This window comes from Phalacrocorax carbo, chromosome 21 (assembly GCF_963921805.1).
Source record: "Phalacrocorax carbo chromosome 21, bPhaCar2.1, whole genome shotgun sequence".
In the NCBI taxonomy this organism is placed as follows: Eukaryota; Metazoa; Chordata; class Aves; order Suliformes; family Phalacrocoracidae; genus Phalacrocorax; species Phalacrocorax carbo.
The window spans coordinates 8827362-8839294 of NC_087533.1; the positions used below are offsets into that span (position 1 = coordinate 8827362).

General features: G+C 55.9%; 1 protein-coding gene across 1 annotated transcript; it reads right to left on the bottom strand.

Annotated features, from left to right (window-relative positions):
* Positions 1-205: 205 nt before the first annotated feature.
* Positions 206-9223, bottom strand: CXCR5 (C-X-C motif chemokine receptor 5; the record flags this gene model as incomplete). Its single annotated transcript, XM_064470941.1, is given in 4 exon segments — positions 206-3448; positions 9033-9122; positions 9124-9150; positions 9152-9223. Coding segments are annotated over 4 exon segments (1266 nt in total), but the record flags the coding sequence as incomplete, so codon positions are not given.
* Positions 9224-11933: the final 2710 nt, after the last annotated feature.

Sequence of the window (11933 nt, forward strand, 5' to 3'; positions counted from 1 at the left end):
CTGCTGCACTGGTGAAAGGAAATCTGAGCAAGGTACTCTGACGAGCCCCGCGAACAGCAGCGCTTGTCAGACAGGTGCGGTCAACCCTCTTAGCGCGCTCTGATGTGTTTCCCTTGCAAGAGTGGCACGACCGCAGGCAACTGCTTGCAAGCACTGTACATCAGAAGATGGTATTTTATTTAACTGTTTGTTTATTACAGCTTGCGTCAAAACTTCTAAAAAGTTTACCAACATGCCAGTACTAGAATCTATAGTAACGATAGACGCGTGATCTGTCCGCCCCTGTTTTGTGTGCAGATTTTCTTTTTACCTTGCAAACGCTGTACGAATGTTACACCCTGACTGTTCATTTCTTTAGTAACGCTTTTGCGTGGGAACGCAGTTCCCATCAGAACTGGGGCTGGGGAGGTGTTCACAATGCACCTGCAACAGCTTTGCTCACCAGTACAACCGTGGAGGTAGCGAGGGCAGGCTTCAGAGAGCCGCTCTTCCTCCGCTGCGGGTACGTGCTTGGACAACCACAGTCGCCATTACCTGCAGGTTTCAGCTTTGAAGACGCAGCGCTGCAGGAAATGGTGGACTGCTTTTTGTATAAAAGGCCTTACGCTTGGGGAGTTTTCTCCTCGAGTCACAGTTTGAGATTGAGCTATTGAGATCTCTGCCTGAGCTGGACTGGTGTAACGTGACCCCTTCCATAATGACTGGTCTTTTTAGCAGGGCCCTTGGGTACAGTGAAGTTCAGCCGCAACCGAGCTCTTTGTTAGCGGGTTGCACTTCAGAAGTGAGTTTAGCACAAAATTCTTGCTGCAGCAGCAGAACTGACGCTGCTCCAACTTTGCTTAAAAAGCGAGGCGAATGGTAGAGCGGATTTTGAAGTGTGCTCGTGATTAGGGCCGCGCTCGTGTGACAGCTGGTACGTACGGCCCTCGCAGAGTTAGGGCCACAGCACTGCTTAGCTAGCAAGAGAAATGTCACCGAGCAGCGCTGCGTGCGGGCTGCTGCGATGTTATCCTGTGACAAGACCTCCTAGGAAGCAGCAGGCTGCGTGTCTGTTGGGGCTGCCCACGCGTCATCTTGCGGCACAATTATTAGTGACGGCGAAAGCTGACGCTCTTATTTTGGACCAAATTGTTGTCGAGCAGCCCGATCTGAGCAGCTGCTGGATACTCCCGGTTCAGGGCAAGATCAGCGCCCAGGTTAGTTCTGTGTCAACCTGGATGCACTAAACCTCTGAAAGCCCCGTAGATGCAGGTAGAGCAAAAATATCGGAAAGTACGGTGCAAAGCAAAATGCTACGTTCCCTCTCAGCCCGCTAAAAACGAACACAGAAATTATGCAAACGAGCTCTTTTCCTTACCCTGGGGCAGTGGGTCTCCTTGCTCTCAGAACGCACAAAGTGCCTTACAACTAGCTGCAAAAACCCCAAAAGTTACACCTTCAGCCTCACAAAGCCATACGGTTCATCTCCCCCGTGCTCAGGCACAAGAGAGAAGCCATCTCTCCAGGCAGCTTTCTTCCTTAAAGGAAAGCTTTTGCGTAGTCAGGCGGTCAGTTCGGCAGTCACTCACTGGAGCTCTTAACAGCAATAAAACAGGTCAAGTGAGCGGGAAAGCATGCAGTCGATGTCAGGAAAGGAATCCATGACAGTCACATCTCTGAGTCCGTGGCAGGACCTCCTGGCATGAGCCAAGTTGGGAAAATCAATGTGCCGTGGCTGGCTGGGGAGGGGGCGAATGTCAGGCAGCAGGAGGAGCAATATTGCAGCCGGAGACTGTCGAGCACCACCTGCCCATGCTATTGCAGCGACCTCTGCATCCCCCGCTGGTCCTACCTGCGCCTCGTTCTGTGTGCCATGGCCATTGCGTCCTGCTGCTTCCTTCAGGCCTGCCTCCACCAGCCTGAGCCAGTGAAACGGAGACCTGCTTAGCTTTCGCCCCCAGTCCTTGCTCACTGACGCTTTACTCACAAGTAAACTCCACGTTTACTTGTCTGCGCTTCTTTCCCTGCCCCCCGGCACCTCGATCTCGTGCCTGGCTCCGTGCACGGAGCCGCCTGCGCTCAGGTTTTCGAGGGAGACGTGGAACCGTTGGGTGCAACCCGCTCGGGTTCATCCGGCCCTGCCAGAGTGACCGTCGGCCAGCCAGTGTCCGCCATCAACCGCCGGACAGATTTCTGCAGGTGTGAGAACCAGAAAGAGCCAGGGAAGAGATCTGGTGGGATTTGGGTGTTTGGAGGCTATTGGGCCTCGGTTTCCTGAGGAGTGAAGAAAGTGGTGGGGATGCTTGTGAAACTTGGGACTGAGGCCACAGCACACGTGCCACTGGGAAGGCAAGCCCCAGGACAGGTGTGCCCTGCAGGCTGCCTTTCCCGGCTAGAAAGTAGAGATAGAGGTGGTGTTGTCAGACTCGATCCCGCTGCCCTTCCTCGTCACCTCCAGGATCTCCTGCAGGGTCTCCTGGCTTATGCAGCCGAGCTCCTGCAGGATCCGGAAGAAGTCGTTACGGAACTTGACTCCGATGAAGGCGTAGAGGATGGGATTGAGGCAGCAGTGTGTGAAGCCGATGGCCTCTGTCACCATGATGGCTGTGTCCAGCTGGTCTTCCAGGAGGCAGTTCTTGGTGAAGGCTTCCAGCTTGGTAAGCGTGTTCAGGAAGATGACGATGTGGTACGGGCTCCAGCAGAGCAGGAAGACGCCTGTGACCAGGATGGCCACGCGGACAGCCTTTTGCCTCTGCAGGCGCTGGGACTGACACAGAGCCCGGACGATGGCTGTGTAGCAGTAACACATGACCAGGAGGGGCACAAAGAAGCCCACGGTGTGGTAGAGGAAGCGGGTCGCCAGCCAGGCGTTGTTGCCGTCGATCCCAACCTCTGGAAAATAGCAGATGCTGCGGTTGCTGTCGTCTGTCCAGACTTCCATGAAGATGAGATCGGGTGAGGTCAGCAGCAGTGAGCAGAGCCAGACGGCCATGCAGGTGAGGTGGATGGAGCGAGTTCTGCGTTTGCGGTAGGTGTGGATTGCGTAGACGATGGCCAGGTAGCGGTCCACCGCGATGCACCCCAGCAGCATGCTACTGCAGTAGAAATTGATCTTGTGGACAGCACTGAGGATCTTGCAGAGGAACTTCCCGAATACCCACCCGGCCAAGCTCTCCACCACGCTGAAGGGGAAGGTGAACAACAGCACCAGGTTGGCCAGGGTGAGGTGGAAGAGGAAGTTCTCCGTGGTAGTGCGAGACCGCTTGAACCTCTCTAAAATGACCAGGACCAGGGCATTGCCCACAGTCCCCAGCACAAACATCAGCAGATAGATGAGGGGCATGAAGACCTTTCTGAAGGCGTCGCTCTGGTTGCCAACCACAGAGGAGGCTGGGTTGAAGCAAAAGTAGCCCTCCAAAGAAGGGGTGCTGTTCTCTGCTTCATAGTAACCGCTCAGCTCCACCTGGCTCTGGGGGAGAGAGAGAGTCTGGTTACCGGAGGGGCGTTTGTGAACCCAGCCCCGCAGGCGCCCCTGGCAGACCTGGAGCGGAGCACCCCCACGCCCTGCAGCCTGCCTGCGTCAGGAGGAGGTGCTGCCTGGCTGCAGCCTGCTGACCTGGGAGGCCCCGCTGGTGCCGGCTCCCAGGAGGTGCAGCAGCACACGGAGAGGGTTGTTCTGACCTCTGATAGCGAGGGCTGCTCAGTCTGTAACCGTTCGCTAGCGTATTTGGGGATGTGCTGGTGTCCAGAGGGATGACCGGTTTCATATTCTGGTTTTTGCTGAGTTACCTGCTGGTTTTGTTTGGTTTTTTTTTTTTTCTTTCTCACGCAGCACGGAACCCTCTTCTGCTAGCTTTCCCAATCTTTCCACCCGTTTCTGACACCGGCTGTCCCTGTCCTGCCTGCTGTCAGGTACGAAGGTGGTGGGATTCACCGCAGAGCACATCTCTACCTCGAGCTATGTGCACTGACTCTGTCCCCTTCTGCCTCTCCTCCTCGGAGCTGCCTGGGGCAGAGCGAGGGGGGGTGGGGACAGCAGCAGCCGTGCTGGGGATTGCTTTCCATGCGCTCGGAGGAAGGAGCGGGGCCGCTGTTCAAACACGACTGGAGGAACGGCTCTGAGGTGCCGTGGTGCCATAACTATGGGGCTGGACGCGGAGAGAGAAAAATCTGTTCTGTTAGTAACCCTTGCAGTTCTGAACTAACGGCAGCCAGAGCAGGAAAGGGAATCTGAAAACACCGCTCGGCCCCTGGGCTGGTACCTGGTAAGGAAAGTGCAATAGAGCCACCGCAGATGTGATTCGCGCTTGGCATGCTGTAGCCCCTCGCCAGGTGAGCAGCCCGTACCCGGGCTGAGACCGCGCGCAAGCCCCGAGTGCCGGCAAGCGGCAGGCGTGCTTGGGACCGGGCCCCCGGGCAGCGGGCGCGCTCTGGCTGGCCTCGGGCACCTCGCAGGAGCTGGACGGTCCCAAAAGCAAAGGGCTCGGATGCAGATGGGCAGAAAAAGAGAGCGGCGCAGGAGGCTTGCGGCAAGCTGAGAAATTAGTGACAACTGGGAAGAGCTTGGCAGCAGTTACCCTGAGCTCCCCCACCCACACCCTCTCGGGAGACCGGTGCCGAGACTTCAGTGCCAACCACAGCGGAAGTCTCCGCTCACTGCTTTCATACCTTTCACTGCCAGCTGTAGCTGTTTGCACCTGCTGCTCCTTCCCTTGTCAGCCAAAGTTCCCATCTAAAAATACTAGCCCTCCTTTAAGCAGTTTTAGAGCTGATTTGGGGGGTTTTTGCTCTCTCCCCCCTCCCCCGCTGCTAAGCCAAATGACCGTGACCAGCCTCGAGCCCTGCGTTGTGCGTAGCTAGAGATGAGTGATTTATGTTTCTTCTCTCTCAGGCAGCCTTCCCCGGGTGACGCGCTGGGTGCCTCCGCACGTGACCGGGGTAAAGAGGTGACATCGCAGCAGCAGCGGCGCTTGTCCTGAATGGCTGCGCCGCTGAAACCATCTGCGTGGCTCCAAGGGGAGCCTGGGTGTGAGGATGGGGAAGAAGTCTACGGAGCGTTACCAAATGCGCGGAGCAGGCAGCTGGCTCAGGCACTCCCCGAGCCGCGGACAGTAGGAAGGTGAGCGAGCCCTTGGGGCAGCGTGGAATACAAGCCCAGCTCTTGCCCTCTTCCCTGGGCCTCTACCTTCGGCTACTGCCAGAAAGGGCGTCGCGCCAGATAGACTTTGGTCTGCCCCAAGTTACCCGCTGGCTCTGCACCCAGAGGTGCTGCCGCTGTGCTGTGATGCCACGGTGCTTCCTCCCTAACGGGCGACAGCTGGTCCTCTTGGGGACCGAGGGTCCTCCTCCCTGCCCAAAACCTCAAACACACGTGGCTCTCTTCCCCTAACATAATGGTGGGGCTGCAAGCCTTTGGTGAGACACGTTCGTCTTCCCAGGGAGCAATTATTTTTCCAGTTCAGGGTATGATTCTGGAGGCTGGAGTTTGCTGCTAAAGACAGAAGCCTTTAGAAATCCCTCCCAGTTTGTCTCCTCCCTGGCTTGAAAATATTTCCCGCCTAGTCCGTACCTGGACCCCGTGTCAGGAGTTACGCGTGGAAAACTGTGATGTGTTGGCCGGGGCCAGATCCTTGGATCTCCCCCAGAAACTCCCCAAACCAAAGCAAAAACCTTTGCAATTTGGTACAGCAACCAAACCAGGCTGCACGGGACATGCGGGTGAGTGTGCTGAAAACCCCAAAGAGAACACGTGTTGGAATGGGTAACTTCACTGGGGAGAGGTTGGAGGGTTCCAGCTCTAGAGGAAAAAAGGAAATGATGGGAAATGGCCAGGTTTGCTGGCCGGAGTGTTGGAGCACTGCCTGGAGCCACGCCGGTGCCACCGACGACAGCAGATGGGCAGCCTGCAGAGTGTTTGGCTGCTGAGGTTTCCAGCATCACCTCGCATTCGGAGCCGGAGGTGTGGAGGCTGAGTGCCGCTATCAGACACCATCTGATTGCTGATAAGACGGCAGGTAGGGTTTTTACTGTAAGCCACTCGCCCCAGGCAGGGGAAGCGTGTGCTGAGCTGTGTCTGAGGCATCCTCTCATGTGCATCTCTGAGCAGAGCAACGAGTGTGGGTGGGATGGGACAGAGATGAGTTGGAGACAAATAAAAGAGGATGAAAGGTCAGAGTCCGGGCTGAAACAGGAAAGGCAGGGACCAGAGCTTGGGGAGATGCACTGAATGTGACAAGCTGAGGCTTTTGGGGACTCTGCTGCAATTCCCATCTCTATGACTGGAGGCGGGTGGCTGCCTGATCTGGGACAGGAGAAGTCCACAGTGCACGCGCAGGGGGACCTTTGTGCGGGTCTCCTGCGATACCATTGCAGGCAGATTTGGGGGGGTGGGGGTGATGAAGTAGCGCCTTTTTTCTGAAACTGAGCAGTCAAGTGCACGCCTCGGGAGCCCCTTCCTCTGTGCTCTTCTTTCAGGGATCCCTTTTCCCCTCTAAACCACATCGCAGAGTTATTCCGGTCTCTGCGTGTCAGCTGCTTTTCTCAGTTCCCCACAACTGCCAGTGATCAAAACATTTGGCTGCAGAGAGTGTGTGCACTAGTAGGGATTATCCAGGCGAGTCATTCCCTTCTAGCCCATGCCCATGCCCATGCCCAGGCCGGGAGAGGCACCTTTCATTCCCAAAGCCTTAAAACTGAAATTGCCCACATCAGTGCAAGAGACTGACGGAGCTTCTGCTCATCCCCTCTCCTGGTGCTGAACTAGGGAAACCCACGAATAAGAGCAAAGCCTGCGGAAAAGCTCCGTCACTGTAGCGCGGGTGCCCCCATGGCTCTCCAGTTACCTCGGTCCCATTACAATGAAAACCGGCCCGCAGCACCTCAGGGGACCTGGCAGAGGTCTCAGCCGTCTTCCTGCAACTCTGTTTTTGTTCCTCTAGTCTGCCGCTGAAGAAGGTTAAGCGGGCAAAGCTTTCTTGCTACGGAGAAACAGGGTTATCATTTTGGGCACGTGACTTTTGCACAAGGTTACGGAGACAAGTGGTCCCATACAGTACCAAAGTTTAGGTGAAGCCCTCGCTGCACCCGTTGGGCGATACCAAGATAAATATCCTTTCGGTGCAAATGTTCTCGTTGTGTTTCCTTCCACACTTGCTCAATCGGCCACGCGGTCCTCTCTGGTGAGTGCACAGGGCAAGGTTTGTGCCGCCGCTTTGACAGGACACCGCTGAGGCCTTTTTTGCAAATCTCTGTGGGTAGGTCGCCGCTACAAGCGCCGAGCAGAAATAAAGCAACGTGCGGCACCACCAAAGCAAATGTGGTGTGGCTCACGTGAGATGTGTGGCCTGTTCCAGGGAGGGAGCCAAACCTGCGAAGTTCCCAGGAGGCAGAGGTGGGAAACGCGCGTCACAAACTCCCAGCCACGGGAAGTCTGCGAAAAGGTGTAAAACTGTTCTTGCTGTGGCTCCTGGCTGTTCGTGCTCGGGTCCAAAGTTAGCTGGGATCCCACCCTCCCCCATGGGATCTCCTTCATGACTTAAAATAATTCGCGACAGAGGTAAAAAGGCTAAGCTAAGGTTCTGGGACATGTTGTATATGGTGCTGCTTAATCCCCCTCCGTTAAAAATGGTGCAGTTTTGCCACAAGCAGCCTCTTGCTTATAGTGCATGACGTGCTGCAGGCAGGCGGCCGGCACGTTTCAACTTTGCTGGTTTTCTGGTGGTGGGACAGATTTCTGATGGAGAGTTCAGCTGGAGGAACAAGCCAGCATGGGGACGAAAAAGGTTTGAGAGTGGTTTTAACCTCTCAGCGTGCATTAGCGCTGCCACTGAGCTTCAACAGGGGCTCGGGAGAGAAGCGCCTTCTGCAGAAAAGTTCTAAAGGAAGCGACCACCATTCGCAAAGGGTTTTTATACTGGATGGATCAGAAAAAACAAGGAGGGTAGGGCTTGCCCCCCACATCTCCTCTCTCTTCCCTGGTGTACGTGACAAAGGAGGGAGGGAAGAATTGCTAAAAATTAAAGCCAGTGTTACTCTCTTTGGAGGAAGTAAACGAAAACTCAGGTCCGCTGCAGAGAGCTACTCTATCAATAAATACATTCTGAGCTGCAACTTTTGAAAACCAGGCTAATGATAGCGCTGCAGCGGACTTCCCCGTGGATAGCACAACATACTCTAAAAGGTGCAGCTGCTGTCTTTCGCTTGCAGACGCAGGGGAGAGAACTATGGGGCAGAACACACAGTGGTCGCTCCCTATTAGAAGAAGTACTTGCAGTTTATCTTCCCCTCTTTAAAATTCCCCTCTTGTAAATCTACCGCCTATTCCCCTTTCAGCAGAGTCTACGGCAGCCTCTTTGGGGAGAAGGCGAGCGGGGTAGGAGCGTGTGTAGCCGTAGCAAGGGTTTTCACGCACTGAGACGGCAGTGGGTTCGCTTGGGTATTCCTGTTATGTGAAGACACTCGACAAGATTTCCAGGGCTTTGCACGCTGTGTGCACAGTCATTTATGCCACGAAGGCTGGTGCAAAAGGCACCCGACTCGGGACGAGTGTTTCACGCCCACACTGTCAATGCTTGCGCAGAGAGCAGGGCAGCAGGGAGCAGAGACCCGGGCAGGCTGGCAGCGTGGGACGGCGCTGCACCAGCCCGGCTCTGCCAGCGAGCTGCCGGCCCTTCGGCACCGACCGTGGTCTCGGTCCCCACGCAAGGACGGCGCTTGGGCTCGGCGCTCACCGGAGCGCTGGCGCGCGAGGTGCCAGGGGTTAGGCACCTGTCCCCAAGGGAAGGCGTGGCAACCCTGGATCACAACGGCCGTGGCCCCGTTTCGCTGGCCCTCGGCAAGCGCAGCGCTGTCGCGCGCAGCCCCTCATCAGGCAAGTCTGGACTGAAGGGATGCGAGGGCTGATGGTGCCATCGTAAGAAATCGCTCAAGCTCTCCCTCTGCCACCAGGAGGGTGAGAAGACGGACAGCTAGAAAGCAGAGGTCTCTCAGTCCACCCCAGCTCTCCCTGCTCTCCCTGTTATCCCCTCAAACAAGCAAAGCCAGGCCCGACTCACCAAGTCATAGGTCTCTGATGAGTAGCTGACAGGTCCCATGGTTTCAGGGGCAAGATCCGTCTTTCCTCCAGCAGTTTCAGCAAAAGTTCTTCTTTTGGGGTGGAGTTAGTAATTTAAGCGAGTAGGGAGGGACTCAGCATGTAACAATAAAGTATTTGCAAGGCAAATGAGCTCCAGGCGTACAGGCGTAGAGTGACCTGAGTTAGAGATTAGCATCTAGCTTTATCATCTTTTTTCTCTTTTTTTTTTTTAGTGCTGTAAGTTGATTTTTCAAGTACAGTCTGAAGAATCTGCGTTCCTTTGGTCTGTACCAGAGAAGATCCAGAATGTCTATAGGTCTTCCCTGGAAACCTCCAGGGCTCTTGCCCATGGCTGGCCTCGTCCCAGGCGGTCCGAAAGGGTTTGGAAAGCTCTGCACTAAGGGACCTCCTTACTAGAAATCTCCCCTGATCCAGGCAGCTCTCTGGAGCTGTGCAAGACTTTGAAGACACCTGAGATGAAACGCGTGTGTCCAGTCTGCACGACCGTTGCCCTCTGCCTCGGGGGTCGTCCTCGCTGTTTTAAACAGCAGTGACATGTGGACGTCTTCTGCTCCTTCTCCTGCCGCTTCGCCCCTCACCTTGGCTCGGCGGGGGGCATGCAGCGGCTTGCACGGGAAGTCACAGCCTCAGCGGCCTCTCTGCACGCCTAGGGAAGGGCACTAGCTAGCAGAGGCTGGTCTGCTGTCCAACACACAGTGATTAGACACCTTCCTGCAGTGCTCGTCTTGGCCGTAATAAAGATGGGAAATCAAGTTTTTCTCTGCTCAGGGAAATCGGCATTTTGTCCCAGTAATGTCGCAGCAGCAGATTCACGGTGTGAAAACCCCAAGCTGGGTCAGCAAGACGGGGGGCACCACAGCTGGCATGTTGGCACCAAACTTTTCCTCTGTGAGGAGCTGAGGCAGTTTGACAAGCGCCGTGCCCATCCTCCTCTGGTCTGGGCACAGCAGCACCAAAGCCTCCGTACCAGCAAGGAGTCTGATGAGACCTGGGCTGGTGAAGAAGGAGACGGCATTATTCTGGTGATCCCGACTGACAGGGAACCCGCTGCCCCTAGGATGTGGCCGCCCTCCCCTGCCCTGAGGACGGCTGTGCGCACCTGCGCACGCCCACCCGATGCACCAGCCTCTGGGCACCCCTTCTCCCAAAAGTGAGAGGACAGAGAGCAGCGAAGCCAGAGGGAGGGCATGGGGAGCTCGTGCTGTGCCTCGCGTCCCCCGGCTCATGGCGGGGGTACGGACCGAGCCAGCCCTGTCCGGTACGGCTCGGCTGTCCCGAGGCCCTGCGCTGCTGGGGCCGTGGCACAAGGCAAGAAGTGAGGTATTGCTGTGCCCAGGAGACAAAGAAGTTAGGAAGGATGTTTTTCACTCAGCTAGAACTGGAGGGTGGAGCACTCGGCATCAGGGACTTCCTTTAAGGGCTAGCAACGAGGGTGCTGCTCTCCACGGCAGGGCGTCTTTGGGACTGGCTCTGTCTGAGCCAGCTTGTGACCTTCAACAAATGCCACCTCCCCCCCCCAGCCCCAACTACCCCATGAGCAAAGCAGAAGTACCGTGCAAAGCAAGGTACCGCGAGTTCCTCGGTGGCGGTGATGCTGCAGAACCTCTCGGGTTGGAGGGACAGTCTGCAGGGTGCAGCCATGGGGAACTGTAGGCTGGAAACGCCTCCCAGGCTGTGAGCCTGGCCCTCAGACGCGGCATGGGAATGGCAGGGGTTGGGGGAGCCCGCTCCAAAGCAACAGACGCAAATGATTTCACTTGCAAACACACACTACGCCGAGGAAATTACTCCTACAGTACAGACGTGACCTATGGGATCCATGTGTGACTGTCATGTGGAACGTGGGGAAGGTGATAGTGAGAGAGAAGAGCATGGGAGAAAAAAAAATGGGGAGAAAATAGATTTAAACGAAAAATAATGTCACTTCACAGGCAGGTAAGGAACTGACTACAGAAGAAGATTGTCGCAAAATTCAGTGACAAATATTCGAGGAATATTTTCGTGGCTGTAGGTGGGAATTCCTGGCTGAACTCTGATTTCCCACCACAAGCACACACTCCCACTGGAGAACTGTTCTCGGGCTGTCAGGAACAAAAACGTTCGTTACCTTGTATAAGGTATTGTGCTAATCGGAAGTTATGCAGCTTTACATAAGGATGATAAAATGTGCTGCTTGTGTGCGAGGCTGCTCTCTGTGTGACTAACACACACACCTAGTGACCAGGTTGACACCACACTGACTCTCCGAGCTCTGCTCGAGAAAATGCAGATCGCTTCTGGCTCCTGAATCTTATCACCTCTAACGTTTTCCATTTGTCATCTTTGCTGCTGCCGTAACTAAAGCTTTGCGGAGCGTATGCTGCCTACGGACCTTAGTCGTATTTACTCATCTGCTAATTTCTGTTGTCGTTTGTTCTTTTGAGGTTAGGGAGTGCTAGCTCCCCGTGCGTCTCATTGCAAAGCGCGATGCCTAGCCCTGCGACGGGCCGAGATGAAACGCGGGTCCCCGCGCAGCAGGGCCAGAGCCGCAGCAGCAGGCATCAGAGAACGAAAGTCGTACCCAGCGCCTGCCTCTGACGCCGGGAATGGGGGAGCCGAGGCTTCTCCGGCTGTAGCGGCTGTGCCTGTCGGCCAACACGCGGCACGACGAGCTGGCACAGCAAGAAGCCAGGTGGGATGCAGCTTTTCTGCTCCCTTGGCGTTTGAAGACGCAACGCCCGTCTTTTCAGGTTCCCTTTTCTCTTGCTGTGCTTGGTGCAGGAGCATTAAAGAGAGGGGTGCATTGGGTGGCAGGGGGCTTACAAGGGAGCTCCGTGGCGGGGGCGACCGCTCTGCCCCTGGGGACGGCGGCGCGGCCGCC